The sequence below is a fragment of the Clinocottus analis genome, unplaced genomic scaffold (genome assembly GCF_023055335.1).
Source record: "Clinocottus analis isolate CAN_PGR_092001 unplaced genomic scaffold, fCliAna1.0.p SCAF_18, whole genome shotgun sequence".
Taxonomy (NCBI): domain Eukaryota; kingdom Metazoa; phylum Chordata; class Actinopteri; order Perciformes; family Cottidae; genus Clinocottus; species Clinocottus analis.
In genome coordinates, this window is record NW_027175909.1 from 5810762 (window position 1) to 5827320 (window position 16559).

The 16559-nt window shown below is 44.7% G+C and overlaps 2 protein-coding genes across 2 annotated transcripts; both read right to left on the reverse strand.

Moving 5' to 3' along the window:
- Window positions 1-218: 218 nt before the first annotated feature.
- Window positions 219-8759, reverse strand: cngb3.1 (cyclic nucleotide gated channel subunit beta 3, tandem duplicate 1). The gene is made up of 17 exons (XM_068582321.1): window positions 8667-8759; window positions 8079-8214; window positions 6751-6940; window positions 5321-5481; window positions 4937-5233; window positions 4645-4853; window positions 4478-4528; window positions 3641-3727; window positions 3483-3547; window positions 2886-3008; window positions 1982-2123; window positions 1708-1867; window positions 1532-1629; window positions 1328-1411; window positions 1075-1193; window positions 594-746; window positions 219-405 (listed from the first exon to the last, which is right to left on the reverse strand). The coding sequence occupies exons 1-17, from the start codon at window positions 8757-8759 to the stop codon at window positions 231-233; spliced, it is 2343 nt and encodes a 780-aa protein (XP_068438422.1). The 3' UTR covers window positions 219-230.
- Window positions 8760-9938: 1179 nt separating this feature from the next.
- LOC137788626 (cyclic nucleotide-gated channel beta-3) lies at window positions 9939-14981 on the reverse strand. Its single transcript, XM_068581564.1, has 14 exons — window positions 14801-14981; window positions 14142-14665; window positions 14001-14051; window positions 13830-13916; window positions 13676-13740; window positions 13417-13539; window positions 11920-12061; window positions 11414-11573; window positions 11149-11246; window positions 10988-11071; window positions 10769-10887; window positions 10451-10603; window positions 10094-10247; window positions 9939-10001 (listed from the first exon to the last, which is right to left on the reverse strand). The coding sequence occupies exons 1-14, from the start codon at window positions 14979-14981 to the stop codon at window positions 9978-9980; spliced, it is 1965 nt and encodes a 654-aa protein (XP_068437665.1). The 3' UTR covers window positions 9939-9977.
- Between the last annotated feature and the right edge of the window lie 1578 nt (window positions 14982-16559).

Here is a 16559-nt window from a genome sequence, read left to right on the forward strand (position 1 = left end):
TTTTATCTGGGCTCCCCGTCATGTTCCTGTGGACGTTAGACAAAAGGAAGCATTATGTCGTTGTGTCTTGAGTAAAACCTGCAGCGTGTCTCCTGTAGGTTTGCTTTTGTTTACCCCGTCATGAATACTCATCAATGCTCGTAAACATTTACAACAGCTATACAATACTTACGTCATCGTAGTGCAAGGCTACTTGTCGACAAACAAATCCACCTTTCTCAGTTATGTCTCTATAAAGAATGTTGTATTGCTGTAAAGACGTTACCTTTAGTCTGGAGGCTCTTTTTGCGGAAATTGGCCATGAGTTGAATTAGTTTAGGTGTTTGTGGTTTTTGTCCAAACATTGTCAAACCTTTTGGCTTTTCTTCTTTGGCAACTGGAGGGCCTTTGGTTTTGGTCAGTTTCCTACACACACAAAGACACGCAAAGTCCTTAACAGGCCACATTACAGAATTAAATTATCACGTTTCTAGTTGTCATATTAAGGATTTGACCATGGTTTTTAGAGGTTGGTGCTGATACAGTACTTGTTAAAATGAAGCCGTAGCCACAATGAAACATTTGCATACCAAGTATGACTGTTAATAACTCACTTTCCCTTCCTGGCCAACACTTTCTGAGACTCTGGGTAGTGGACGAGGATATCAAACAAGTCTTTCTTCTCCAGGACAAAAAGGTTAGCGAAGCCGTGCGCTTTCACGTTAGCTGTGCGCCGGTTTCCTCCATCTTTGGCAGACTGTAGTAAACTGTGATGGGAGGCAAAAAACAAACAAATACCATGTGTTCAAATTGTCTATTCAATGAACATTGGTGTCTTGGGAAATGCAGGAAATGATGTTGTTTTGGACTGTACAATACGACTGCGTTGCTACAGCCATCTAAGTTTTCTATTCTATACTACAGTTTAAAGAAAATAACACCAGATTTAGCTGAAGCGAATGTATTGTCCTTCTACAAGACGTACCATGGCTATCCCATTTAGTCTCATCAAGTCTCTTACTGGATGATGATAAAATCTGAATTTCATCAGCTCATGTTTTTGTATGTTCCAGTTGTCACAAAACGCAGACAAACCTGATTTCTCCGAACACGCAGCCGGCCTTCAGTGTGACGAACACGATGCTGTTGTCGGGCCCTCCCACCACCTGCACCGCTCCGCTCTTGATGACGTACATCTCCTTACCGATGTCGCCCTGCGGGGGGAAATGCAAGATAAACGCCGAAGTCATCGTTCCGCTCGGATACTGAAACCTTGAATATGTTATTGCTCATTTGCTTCATGGTGATCACCAAGGTGCATCATTCACACACAAAGACACACACTCACTTTCTTCACAACAAAGTCTCCTGGTAGATAGATGATTGACTTGAGCCTCAGCAACATGTCCACCAACATCTGCTGGTCACAGCCCTGGAAGAGACGACAGCAGGTACTCAGTGCTGTGTTCAGATGGACGTAGATATCACATTTTTGAAAACTCGGTTGAATTCTTCCGAATTATACAGGAGGGCGTGGTGACTGCTGACTCACCTGGAACAGTGCGATCTTCTGGAAGGTGGTCATGTTGATGTCCACAGCCATGGCGGTCCTCATCACCAGAGGCATCTTGTCCAGCAGCTCGGACTCGTCTGGAGAGGACACGAACACCTCAGAGCTTGGTCGTCTCAGCAGGGGTTTCATACATTTGTGACTTGAACAGGTCTTACCCAGCATGCCCTGAGCTGCCCAGGTGTAGTTGTACCAGGTCCGGATTCTGTTCTGGACCACCTTGGGAATCGTGTAGGTGTTCATGTAGTCAACGCAGCCGTCCATAGATGCCCGGAAATATGTTTTACCTGCCGTCGCCGCTCCTATGACGTCTCTCATCTGAGAGAAAGAAAGACCGATGAGCAGGGAGCGTGTTTGATTCAAATGTATGTGAAATATACGCTTTTAACGGGACTTAAAAGTTGTTGTTTTTTAAAAACTCCTCCAACTTACCTGTCCAATCAAACTAGAGAACACAAAGACGCCAATGAAAAAGTTGGCCATCTGAAAAACGATCTCAAATACGGTGACAGGCTCTGGAAGACCACCGATGTTGATGAGGCTGCGGACTGCAAAGTAGTAACAACGCAGGTACCTGTGGAGGGACAGAGCACATCTTCATTTTGATTGAATGAATGAATGAATGAATGAATGAATGCCTCGCGATCGTACGCTTCCGCTAAACAGTGAAGTCACAATGTACACTAAGGTCTGTAAAAGGAGGACAAAACAGCTATAACAAAAAGCATTCTCAAAGTGTGTCATGAAAGTGAGTGAAAGTTATTTTAAAAAGTATTTCATAAAAGGCCCTAGTAAAAAAAATACAATTGAATAAAAAGTACTTTTGGTGCCATACTATGTATACTCGTCCTAGTACAGTCGTGGCTCTGCCTCTATCTTTCTATCTTTAACGTGTGTTTCTTTGTCCTCTGGTCTCCTGTGGAAGTCCTCGGCCAAAGAGAGTTCTTGTTTTATTATTTTTGGTCTGTGAGTTAATCACAGACACAGATGTGAGGTCACACATTAATGCAATAAGTTCATCCAAGAGTCCAAGTCAACATGCATGCCAAGGTAACGGGCTCAGGTGGCCTTCAGTGAAGTCTGAGAGAGTGACGCTGATTCTACGAGCGGTTCTCAAAGAAATCTGCCGGCAGCAACAATACAACAATTCAGCTTCTTCTGAACAGACATGCATTCAACTGGCACTGCTCAAGACACAGAGAAGACGGAGGGATTTACTCGAGAGACACTTTCAGCACCATGGACAGCGGCACGAAGAGCGATAGGCTCTCCGGGTTTTCAACAACATCTATGATCACAAACATCACAAACGAGATGAAGTAAAAGCAGTACGTACGCCGTGCCCTCTCCGTCATACACCCATGTAGTCGATTTAAGACCCTGGTTCACGGAGGCCACGAAGTATATACAGCTGTTGAGATGGAGGGCGTAGAGCAGGTAGCCCGTGGTGCGAAACACTCTGCGTTAGAAAGACGGCGATGTGAAAGAATTGGAGTGAACTGAACCGCTCCGTGTGTGGCGTAATGGTCATTTTAGCTGCAAGTATTATCATGATACAGTCGTGGCAAAACAATCAGCAGCATGTAAACTGGCTGTGAAAATAGCAGAAGATGCAAAACAGAACAAATGAAAATGAATAGCTGAGAATTCAGAAGTGTGTGTAATGTGTAGAGTGTGAACCGGGATGTCCAGTAATATCCAAACCATTTACTTACAAAGAGAAAATGTAAAACAACTGAAAAGTAAATGGTTAAGAAACACTTTGAAACTGTCGACAAGCGGCATTTTCTGCTTGCAGCCAACCTAACAACTCAACCGTACAGTTCATCTGATGGTAGAAGTTTACAAACGGTGTACTGAGAATTGGATCAAAACAAAAACAAACAAAAAAGTGTAGATTTTTTTTTCCCGTCATTGTTCCAGCAGCGTTTACCTCCAGATGTAGGCCTTGGACATGATGCTCTCAAGTCGATCGCTAAACTCAAAGAAGGACTCAATCTAGAGCACACAAGAAAGCAGAGGAGTGAGGCGCCGGCCTTCTCAAACTCAAATATATTGATTTGTTTTCTTCATTCCCGTCTGTCTGCCTACCCTGATGAAGCGGTTGACTCTGTACAAGGTGGAGTAGTCAAAGTGCAGGCAGAGGAGGTCAAAGGGGATGATGCTGAAGAGATGCATCTGAAAAGAGAAACACAAAACCACTTTGAATTCAATGATTTGATCCCCATAACTCTGGTGAGACATATACAGGGGTGGAGGAAATAATATGACTTTATGATTATTATTTTTTTTTTTTTAAAAAGTGGTACAATATTGTGAAAATACCTACAATGTAACCTAATTAAAATGATCTTTTAAATGTACTTCAAGTATTACAGTAAAAGTAATTGACATATTATTATATATAACATTATTAGATTGTTAATATTCACAATCTGCACTATAACAGCATTCAACCCCTGCAGCTGGTTGAGGTGGAGCTCATTTCAATCATTTCAATCATTTCAATCACGTCATGTACAGTCTGTTAGTCCAGTGGTTCCCAACATAGGGGCTGGGGGCCTCCTAAAGGGACACAATATAAATCTGAGGGGTCATAAAACAATACAAAACAAAGATAAAACAGCATCTGCTACACACATTTGTAAAATCGCTTCACTTTAACAAAAAAACAAAAAAAACAATCCGAGCCACATGCTGTGTGTCAGCGGCTGCAGCGGGCTCAGGTTTAAAGCTAGTGTGAAGATACTGACATCATACATTATTATTATATTTAATAATGTTATCATATTAGCCAGTCACTACGGCTGTCAGACAAATGCAGTGGAGACAAAATGACCCTAAAAATGTAGTAAAGTAGAGTTGCAACAGTTGAATTGCAGTTCTTGTGAATATATCCTGACTCTGAACATATTCTTACAATCTCACCTTAAATTTGTAAGATTTCCGATAATTCACCTTCGCCATCGGTCCGCTTTTCTGAAAAAAGCAACACGCACCGTTTTATTGTTCAGGTGAATTTAGGAACATGCAAACAAGATCCAGACTACACACACGTCACTGGTGGAGATGCCCCATCATGTTTTCTGACTTACAATAACGTCCCCGGCTTTGACGAACTGCAGTCGGGGCTGCCAAACGATGATGTCAATGACATTCAGTACATCGCTCACAACGTCGAAAAACATCCAGTAGGGGTTGTTGGTTTCGTTGTGGTAAGGGAAGGCCAGCCGCGCCGAGCAGAACCAAGCGTTGTAGTTGAATGCCAACGCTATCAGAGACAACCAGGCAATGTACCGATTATCTGGAGAGAAACAGACGTACAGATGAGTTTATGTTTGTTTATTTCATCTCAGCTGTCCTCTTCCCTGAGGGCACCATACGCACCGAAAGGATCGAGGGTGTATCCCAGGACGGTATCCATCTTGGTCTCGATTGGACGTAAGAGGATGTCGAAGAAGGAGCAGCTGATGTCCGGGAGGATCTTTGCTTTCTTCCTGGCCTCCTCCTCCAGCCTCTCCTCCTCTGCTTTCTTCTCCGCCTCCAGCCTTTTCTCCTCGTCCTTTATCTTCTTCTCCTCTGCCTTTTTGGCGGCGTCTTCCGCCTTCTTTTTGTCCGCTTCCTCTTTGGCTATTCGCTCCTCTTCCTTCATTCGGACGTAGTCCTCCTTCTTTAGAATAGGCGCTGAGGCAAAGCGAGGGAGGGAGAGTTAGGTGGCGCTTTGGCCGCGTTCATGTGCTGACCATGCATGTACATGGTGTCCATACTTACTGACAGGCGGAGTGATTTCTGGGGAAGTGGCATACGGGTCTATGGCTTTCTCTTTGAGGACCTGCGTCTGCTCTCGTAACTTTTTGATGATACTTCTGAGCATATCATCTATTTCCCGGTAGTAGACGACTGGAGGAGGCGGAGGAGGAGGGGCCTCTTCACTGAGAACAAGGAAACAGACGGGTGAATGAAGGATGACCAGATAAATCAGAGCGGAGGGAAGTGAGGAGACTGAGAGCGAATGTGGTGAAGAAGATTATCCTCAATTAAGTGGCCATTTTGCAGATATGGCAGTATGGTTCATGTTGTTATTATTTATCTGCTAAAACGGAAGAAAGAGCAGCGAGACGCACAGCCCTACACTAGTACATATATCATAATACCCAAGAACAACATGACATGTTCCCACTTTCATCTGAACCTCAAACATTGTATTGTATTTGATGAATATAGTATACTAATAAAACCTCTCTAATCTTTATTTCATTGGCCCCCCCCCCAAAAAAAAACCTAAATTAATTGAATCATCTACAAAGAACCAAATTAATTATTTGAGAACGATCAGCTGTAGCGTTCACACGCAAGTGAAATGCTGAAAGTCGGTCACAAATACCACTAAGCTCCTAATCTCCTTTCCTGCGTCTGGAGTCACAGGCTGAGCGTCACACATCATGGCCGCTGTTCCTGCAGCTACACGCCGTGCGTCCTCTCCACGGACTGAGAGGGACGCTGAAACACTGGAGGTGCAGCTCTGCAGGCCTCAGAGGAGACTGCTCCTCTGCACTCCCGAACATGGTCAATGTGTATTTGGAGATTACATTTAAATGGGAGATATTAGGAGTAACAGTTATGTCTTACTGTTATGATGTAAATACTGAATGCTACAAAGTCACACAACATTTTTTTTTTAAATAACTAACTGATTCACTTCACTCATGGACAGAGCTGAAGCTCCAGGGTCGAGGTATTCTCAGTCCAGTGACCGGCCACATTTGTGCTAAAATAAACAAATGATAAGCAAAAAAAGAGAAAAAAGTATTTGATTAATCTTGTCAAATGTTTGTCTTCTCTCTAATCTCAGGCCCGAGACAACACAGCAAGGCTAAAAAAAATGCCACAGTCTGTCAACTTAACAAATAACATGCATTCCTGGAGGTGCACTATTTCCTACCACACAACGTGCCACACTGTTGAGAATTTTAAAAGCTTCGTTTCACGTAGATGAAAAGCTCTCAAACATTGTCCAAGGTTGTCGACAAAATGTGCTTCAGAAAAACCATAAAGAATCTGAATCGAGTTAGAGTCTCAAAGCCATACATTTCAGTAGTACATGAAATGTCCATCCACCTCACACGCCGGCCTAACCTGTGACTGGAGCCCAGCCTGACTCGCCCTCCGGGAGATACGCAGGGCATACGGGGATCTCTTACCCTTCAGCTCCATCTGGATTGACAGCGGCGGCGGGAGCGGCGGCGGCGGGAGCGGCGGCGGGAGCGGCGGCGGGAGCGGCGGCGGCGGCGGGAGCGGCGGCGGCGGGAGCGGCGGCGGGAGCGGCGGCGGCGGGAGCGGCGGCGGCGGGAGCGGCAGGAGTGGCGGCAGGAGCAGGTCCTGATGCAGGAGCTGGAAGAAAAACCCAACAGCAATCTTTAGTAACTTTCTTACAACCATGTCAAAGGGTGATCATGTCCACGACAACAGAAAAAGAAATACACCCACAACAATCTTCACTTACAAAACTCCTCAATTTGAGGATAAAGTAAAATGAGGAGTCATCTGTTCCTCCTGCATTCAGTCAGCGACATGATGGGACATAGTTGGAGACGAGGAGGAACAGAGAGCGACTCCAGCTTCGGGGCGCACTGCCAATTATAAAGGATCAGTCCACATTTGTACATGATAAAAAGTTCAAGTTAAAGCTGAAGGAGTGAGAGCCGCTGAGGAGACACTGCATTGGGTCAGATGCTCAGCGACAAACAGCAACTGTGTCCGACACAATTTCCCATCCAACTCAGTCACTCCATCATTGGGATTGGGCCAGCATGTGTACCATAGCTAAATCACAGCTTGCACAATGCATCCTGGTATATGTAGGGACATTTTATGAAAATGAATGTAATCGACCCTCGGCCATCTTGCATATTTTATTCGTGAAGAATAAATAGTTTAAAAATACACATTTTAAGCAAACTTTGGATAGGATCTCTACTAATTGGACTAAACATTGATATATAATCTAAAACAGCAATTACAAAACAAGCGTAATGATTGCACGAGAGAGCTGGACAAAAACAGATTTAAAGAGCATTATGCAGTGTTTAGGACAATCTGGTGTTGAGGAGCACCGTCAGCAGGTTGAAGGACCCGAATGCCGATGAGGACTGTCAGGCTGGTGCTGATCAAAGATGTATTACAAACAAAGCTGGGAGGCAGTGATTGCAAACGCAGGCAGGCAGAAAACTAAACCCCAGCAAAGAACGACGGCTCTGAGCGAACGTCAACTGATCATCAAGGGAGGCGAGAGCAGCCGAGCAGGAGCTGCGATGTGAATAGTGCGCAGCCTCTTCCCAGAAATCCATTAAGCAGCTGCAAAGCTGCAGAACAGATGCTGTATTTACATGATTCCATGTAAACAGCGTGCACCTGGATAGTACACACACACACACGCGCATACACGCACACACACGCACACACTTTAAGTGAACATGGCTGATTTCTTTGTCTCTGTTCAGAAAGACAAAGTGTCGGTGAGATCTCTCACCTGGTGGTGCTTCTTCCTTCTTGGGCTCTTGTGTCGCTTCTTCTTTCTTCTCCTCTCCTTTTTTGTCCTCCCCTGTCTTCCCTTCTTCTTTCTTTGGCTGATCTTGGTCATCCTTCTTTTCAGGGGGCTTTTCTTCCTGTAAATGAACAAAACTGGTACCAGCGGTGGTGCAGAGCAAAGTGTCTCGAGACAAAAAAAGGACACACGTGTTTTTGTTTTAAGTGACTGAAGCGTGTTATGGAGCCCCAAAAATGTCAAAGGGCAGCAGCAGTAAACCAGTCAACCAGCAGCAGTCAACTAGCAGCAGTCAACCAGTCAACCAGCAGCAGTCAGTGCACCCTCCCTGCTGAAGCTGCACCCTTCATCAGTGCCAAGCGGCTTCGGAGGCTTTTGGAGATCTGCTGCCACGGTTTACCTAAAAAACAACTCCAGTGCACTGAGTGTGAGGCGAGTAATGTTTGGTCTAAATGGTGAGAAAGTGCTAAGACATATCACCCCAGCCCTGAAAGAAATAAGCAGATTATACCAACATGAGGGGAAGGTCTCGGTGTTTCACACGTCAGACATTAGCAAGAGGCCAGGCCGTACCGTAGCTGGTGGAGGCGGGCTCGGAGGCGGGGCCTCTTCTTGGGCAGTGGGAGGCTCGGGAGCCCCCATCCACCGTTTGAACCAGCTGAACATGGCGGGGCTTGATGCGAGCTGCAGCCAACAGGCCAACCAGTCCACTTCTCCTCCTGAAGACGCTTGGCAACGCGTCCCTGGACGCTCTGTAGTCCTCGTCTCAAATCCACACAACAGACTGAGGCAATTAAATTTCTTAGACCCATTAATTCCCTTCGGGCACACCCCTTTCTCCTGAAGTCAACACCAGATCAGCCATCACAGCTGCCAGTCACGGCCTCGCAAGACAACTGTCCTCCTGCACTGTTGACTCCAGTCCATGGAAGGCTTTATCATTTATCAAGGCCGTATCATTTGTTGGTCAATACGCATCAGAGTAATTCATACAAGCGCTTCTTCCTAATAATCACTGATCAAATAAAGAGGTGATTGTTATCAGCTGAAGTAGGTTGTTTCCACTATTACAAAGTCATTACTAATTCTGCCGTTACATTTTTTCTAACAAATAAAAACAACCGTTTGTTTCGCCTTTAACGCAGAACACATTCTGTATTATTAAATATATCTAATCATGGCATAACACATGAACTGAGAGTAGACGCTCAAAGATAGTGGATGTAGAAATTAGACTGCCGGGGTTATTTCAGGCCACTCTGACAACAGATCACTTTAGTTAATTAACCCTCACGATGCCGCTGTCTGGCTAACGGGATTAGTCTCTCTCTCTCTCTTTCACACACACACACACACACACACACACACACACACACACACACACACACACACACACACACACACACACACACACACTAGGTAAACTGTAGTTAAGTCAAGGAGTTATTTATTCAAGCAGACATAAACGGAGGTGAAATCAATCAAATATGACATAGTAAGCATCATTGTTCCCGATAGTTATGATGGATAATCTCTGTTAGACTTTTACACCAAGTTTAAAACACGGGCATTGGCAAATATAGCCAATAAGAGCAAACAAACAAAATATGGTAGATAGATATGAAACAAGCGGCGTCCACTCGAGGCAGTAAAATGTTCCACATTGTCATCAACGTAGTTTGAAATGAGTTGTTAAATATGTTTGGGGAGTTTGAACCTGCCTGTTGTCTCAGTTAGGTGGGTTTTGTCGACCATATCAGTTTGAAACAACACATCTTAAAATGACAGGAAACGAACACTCAGTACAAAAGAGTCACAGGTTGAAAAGAAAACTGTACATTCACTCCCAAAAAGGAGTCATAAAAAATAAGCTCACTACAATCCTCACTGGCCAGCAGCAGCAGCAGTCTGGGGGGAGAAACCACAACATATGTGTTTAGCAGCATAACTGTACGAGCTTTGATCTAAACACATCTCGACCATTATGTTTGAGTCGTTACCTTCAGTTTGCTAAAAAAGTTCTTTTTAAAGTTTCCACCGAAAGCGCGCAGTAATTTGGGGGTGGGGGGTTTGGCTCCGAAGAGCGCCAGGCCTTTCTTCTTATCCTCATCGGCTTTAGCTGCTGCTGCTGGAGCCTTCGCCTTCATCAGTTTCCTGCAGGCGCACAAGCGGAGAAGCTGAACAAACAGCCTCTGGGAGTAAGTACGGCGCAAAGCTCGCGCAGACAGATTGGTTCGAAGGGAATGATCTCAAAAAAGTGGCTGTATGCAAAAAGGATCATTTGAAAATGTTAATTTGCAGCTGGAAAACAGTGACAAGTGTTCTGATTCATGAGAGAAATGTAGCCTCTGACTCACTTTCCCTTCCTGGCCAACACTTTCTGAGACTCCGGGTAGTGCACCAGGATGTCAAACAGGTCTTTCTTCTCCAGGACGAAGAGGTTAGCGAAGCCGTAGGCTTTGACATTAGCTGTCCGCCTGTTGCCTCCATCTTTGGAGGATTGCAACAGACTGAGAGAGACGAAAGAAAGATTTCACCCTGAAAGCGTTGAATCTGTTATCTTCTAATCAGGGACATTAAACATGACGATGTTCACCACAGTGTGCAAACTAGAATAACCAACGCTCCGAGGTTTCTTTCTTCAGACTTTGGGTTTGGGCTGAACTTTCTCCCACCTGATCTCTCCGAACACGCAGCCGGCCTTCAGTGTGACGAACACGATGCTGTTGTCGGGCCCTCCCACCACCTGCACCGCTCCGCTCTTGATGACGTACATCTCTTTACCGATGTCGCCCTGCGGGGGGAGGGCAAAGTCATTCACACATGCGGGACACAAATTACATTATGAAGATTCAAATAACACATTTCAGGTGACGATATAATAAGAATCGCACTTTTTTTACGACAAAGTCTCCAGGTAAGTAGACGATAGACTTGAGCCTCAGTAACATGTCCACCAACATCTGCTGGTCACAGCCCTGTGGAGGAAAAACACTGTATTTAATTGACTTAATGTCCAGGCTGCAATATGCCTGCTTTTATTGCGTTTGTGGACCTTGAAAAGATCGATCTTCTGAAAGGTGGTCAGGTTGATGTCCACAGCGATGGCGGTTCTCATCACCAGAGGCATCTTGTCCAGCAGCTCAGACTCGTCTGAAAGCAGCGACACAAAACAACTCGTATAAGTCTGGAGCTACAGAGCGAAGCAGTACAACTTCTTTTCAACGTGATATAGGTGGAGGACCAACTGGTTTCCGATACTTCACGGCTTTGTAACGTCCTGTAAAAACTGAGCTGGCCCTCTGTCCAGTGTCACTGACCCAGCATGCCCTGTGCGTCCCAGGTGTAGGTAAACCAGCTGCGGACTCGGTTCTGCACCGTAGGGGGGATGTGGTTGGTCACCATGTAGTCCACGGTGCCGTCCATGGAGGATCGGAAGTAGGTCTGTCCTGCTGTGGCTGCACCGATGACGTCTCTCATCTGAGGCAAGATGCCGGTAAGAAGAAATACATCAACAGATAACTACTGCTGTCAATAGCATCTTTTTGTTGTTGTTGGAATGCAACATTTAGCACATTTGACAAGCTTTTTGACAGTCAAGACTCCACAGGGAACCAGTGAAATACAGATGACGTGGTGTTAGTGCAAGTAGTATGGTAAGATGACAGATGATTTCCATTTCTAACACGGAGGGTTCCCATTCATCTGCCACTACATTAACAAGACAAGTGGGGAAAGAGGTGCTAGTTTCTATCAGGTTTCCAGAAGGAAGTGAGCATGTCGGGACTTTGACTCACGCTACGGGCCGAGTGTGTCTTTATGTTACCTGTCCAATCAAACTGGAGAACACAAAGACGCCCACGAAAAAGTTAGTCATCTGAAAGGTAATCTCAAAGACGGTATGGGGTTCGTTAAGACCCCCGATGTTGATCAGGCTGCGGACGGCATGGTAGTAACAACGCAGGTACCTGCAGAGAGGGTGGGGGCGTTAGAGGGGCGTTTACAGACAGGTCTGTGTGTCATCGGGCTGCTTTGTGGACAGACAGATGTGTGTGTGTGTGTGTGTGTGTGTGTTTGGGAGGAATCAGTGTTATTTCTCCCCTTTTCCAAGTTTGATTCCCTTGACGTCTGGCTGCAGAAATTTCATCGAGAAAAACTTTGAGAGCTAAGTAATCCAAAGAATTCTAAATGACACGAATGGAAAAAAAAAGAAAAAAAAGTAGAGCAGTAAAAGATAGAAAAAATAAATATTTCAAATAAACTACCTGGCCAAGAATGATGGACATAAAGAAAGCCCCAAAAAGGTAGTTTGTCATCTGAAAGATCTGTCCGAACACGGTGTCTGGAAACGGCAGATCAGCGATCAGCAGCAGGGACTTCTCCGCATAGAAGAAGCAGCTGACGTAACTGCAGCGGCAGCAGAGATGGAAACACGAGACAGTTTCAATTTGAGACCGTCTTTGGATGTCTCGGGGGTAAAGACAACAGGAACCGTGTCAGTGCGGCGAGCATTGCAGTGACTAACAGCTCTGGGCCGATGCCCACGTCGTCACATTTTGTCATGCTTGACAGCTCTATCAATTGTGTATCTTCAAAAAAAAAGAGAACTTAACATGTACTGTTCATTCATCATTAACTGAAATGATGCTGTTGTAGTTAAAGCAGTGGTTCTCAAACTTGTTCTGTCACACTTTGGAGGAAGCAAAATGTTCGGCCCCCACCGCCCCAACAACATGGGAACAAAATGGTCCAACTTTTTGAGACTTTGAAATCCCTTTCAAGTAAACCAGATTGCTCCATCTGACAAGAACTAATAACATGTGCAATCACTTTGTTAAACAATACAAATGAAGTTATATATGTGCAAAAAATTACTCATATTTGGCAAAAAAGATTACCAAGGAAGCCGTTTGGATCCCCGTTTTCTCCCCATAGTTTCATCTTGCAGTGTCCTTGAGCAAGGCACTGAAGCCCCAGAGCTTCACAGCAGCACAAATCTCCTTCATTACTAAGGATGGTGACATGCAGAGAATAATTCCCCCACTGTGGGATTAATAAAGGATTCTTAAAAATATATATATATTTTAAGAATCTGCATCTCCCCCCACGCCTCACATGTAATACCTCCGCGCTCCACTAGAGGGCCGCACCCCACAGTTTGAGAACCACTGGGTTAAAGTAACAAATGTGCTGGTGGTCATATGGATGCTGGGTTAAGTTGATCACATGACCAAAGTCTTCACTCAACATGTTATCTTTGACACAATGTGGTGAACTCTTAGCAGTGGGAACACAAGCGGGACTGTAACGTTTCTGTACTTACGCACTGCCCAGACCGGAGTAGACCCATTTAGTTTTCCCGATGCCCTGGTAGTCTGAAGCCACATAGTACAAGCAGGCGTTGATGTGGAGCATGAAGAGAAGATACCCGATGGTCCGAATCACTCTAAGGGGAAAGTAAAGACCTGTCTGTCTATTGCTCTGCCTGTGCTCATGATTTTCAGTCTTTTTAATGATGTGTATATGTGATAACAACAAGATGTCATTACCAATAATTGCCTCATGTATTTCATGTGACTAACCTCCAGATGTAAGCCTTGGCCATGAGGCTCTCCAGACGATCGCTGAACTCAAAAAATGTGTCCACCTTGAGAATAATAAGCATGAACAACGTCAGGCGTGGCAATAAGAGGAGGGAGAGAGAATCTGTGCTTCCTCACGCATGATTACATTCACCTTCAGCAGCCGATTGAATCTGAAAATGGATTTGAATCCGAACTGGAGGTACAGCAAGTCGAACGGCATGATGGATATCGTGTCCAGCTGTTGAGGAGAGACAGACGTGTGAGGTCACTGGGACGAGTTCATCCTAATGTTCCAAGTTCAAAGAAATTCAAGTTACTGTACCAGGAATCGGTCCGTATTTCTGTAGTTGGCCTTTGTCACCACTCTGTCTTTCTGAAAGGCAGAGACAAAAAGACCCTTCTGTCATCCCTTCGATCGTTCTCAGTGTCGGGCGCCATTGGCCGGGGATCACGTCACACTTACTATGATGTCTCCCCCTTTGACAAACTGTTTTCGGGCCTGGAAGATGATGGAGTCTGTGAGGTAGATGAGGTCGGCCAGCGAATCCAGGGCGAACCAGACAGGGATGGCGCTCTCGGTGTGGTACGGGAAACACAGACGGGCCGTCATGAACCAGGTGTTGTAGTTAAAGGCCAGCGTCACCACGCTCAGCCAGGCGATGTAGCGCCGGTCTCCGAAAGGGTCCACGGTGTTCCCCAGCACCGGGTCCATCAGGGCCTCCATGGGCTTCAGCACAATGTCCACCAAAAACCAGGCGCCCTCTTTTAACTTGGTCTTCAGATCCTTCTCCACTTTTATCTCCTCTTTGGCCTCCGCGAGCTTTTTCTCCTCGTCCTCTTTCTTCTTCTGATCGGCCTCCTTCTTCTTCTTCTCCTGCTCCTCTTTCTTCTTCTGGTCAGCCTCCTCCTTCTTTATGCGGTCCTCCTCTGCTTGCTTCTTCCTCTCCTCTATGACTTGTGCGTAGATTTCGTTGGGCAGCAAAGGTGCTAAAAGGACGATATTAACACTTTGTGTGCTCAAACATACAATGCAATTTAAATGTTCACAATTTAAGGCCCATAAAACCCCAACGACGATCATAAGTCACTAATTTGAAGCCTAACCCAGGTGTTGGTACTCACTGACAGGAGGGCTGATCTCTGGGGATGAAGCATATTGATCCATCACCTTTTCCTTGTAGAGCTCCAGCCTGTCGCTCATGGCTTTGACTATGGATCTGAGGTGCTCGTCTGAATACTTGTTGACGACGAAGTCAACAGGTGAGGGAGGAGCCAAGTCTTCTCTGAAAATGGAAAATAACATCAGAAAAATGGGCCACATGTTTTTTTATTCTAATTATAATGGAGGGTAATGTAAGTGTCACAAGGGAGTCCTCGACTTAGTAGCTGTAAAAATATTATAAATATTTTATGTAGGCTGTTTTTCTCTCGTATCTATTGAGGTTTTTTTAAATTAATTTTTTTAACTGTAGCGTCACTGATTTAGCTCCCTCTCACTACTCTCTTAGCAGTGTCATTCTCACTCTTTTAGCAATGAATTTATGATCAGTGAGAAACTTTTTAGATGGGTTACGTATGCTGATACAATGACCGTAGATGACCTTGTACAGAAACCCCACAAGGTGAATATCTCACCCACACAAGGGCCCTAAAACATGGTGACAAAACATTGAAATAACTGCACAAAACACGATCTGACAACAGAAGCAGTTTCACTTGAGTCAACCTGATGAAACTGTGGAAAACTTGAAATACGTCGGCACACTTCTTAAGTATATTTTAGTGGTCTCGGTGTGAGTCAGCAGATTTTAGGACTAGTGTCCAAAACTACAGTTGAAAGTGTTTTAGCTTTTCACCTCCTCTACCTTGACCGTAAATCTAAGAAAATATATTATAGGAAGCCAATTGGAGCTCTTTCCAGCAACTAAATATGTATTTGAGAAGTCCTTCATCACAGAGCGCCATCACTCTTCTAAAGATGACTGATTCGATCTGAGCTACAGACACTAGCGTGAAATATGAAATGTCTGTATTGTTTTTAACCCTGGTGGACAAAAGCATCTGTTTCAATAAAGACGAGTAGTGTTCATTCTTACGTAGCACCAAACAACAGACACAGTGAGTGATGAGCTGGAGAACACAGTCGAGCATTTAGCAGCAAAAGAACCAGACATCAATTTGTATTTATTTAAATTTTGATTTAATTTAAAAAAAAAAAAGCCTAAATTTGTGCATTTCAATTTGCCACTGTGGTGATAATCTGCATGGCTTAACAATTGCATTTTGTAATGTCAAATAAAGACAGGCATACTGTGACACGACATTATAAGTGGAAAGGCTCAGCAGACAAACACACAGGCTCCTTCACACATATCTGTGCTCAAAGGTCGCCTCCTAGTGGACACAGTCCAGCATTACTGGCTGACTAGAGGAGCCAGATGTGTCAAGTCATTGCCAAAGAAACACCTCTATTGACTAAGTATAGCTTTAAAACTTTCATCAAATCACAGAAAAGAACCCTTTCTCTCTCGTGACGATGTCCAACAAACAGAAAGGCACAGAGATGACATCACTTCCTTTGCGTTGACACAGGAGGATGTTATTATGGCAGCAATGTGCTGAGGGCTACACACTAGTTGCACTAGTTATGGAAAGAAAGTGAAAGAAAGTGACCTCTGGGTCGACTCAAAGTGAGTGAGATGTTTTCCTTCTTTAAAGCGGTATTCATCCATAATTATTGTATGAATGAGGGAAGGCTAAATAGCAGAAACACCTCGTCAGTTGTGCTTAAAGCCCGAGCAAACTTTGGAGTAGAGACACATGCATCCAAATGTGCATATTTATTCATTTATGTCCATCATGATCGCGCCAATTTTGCTGA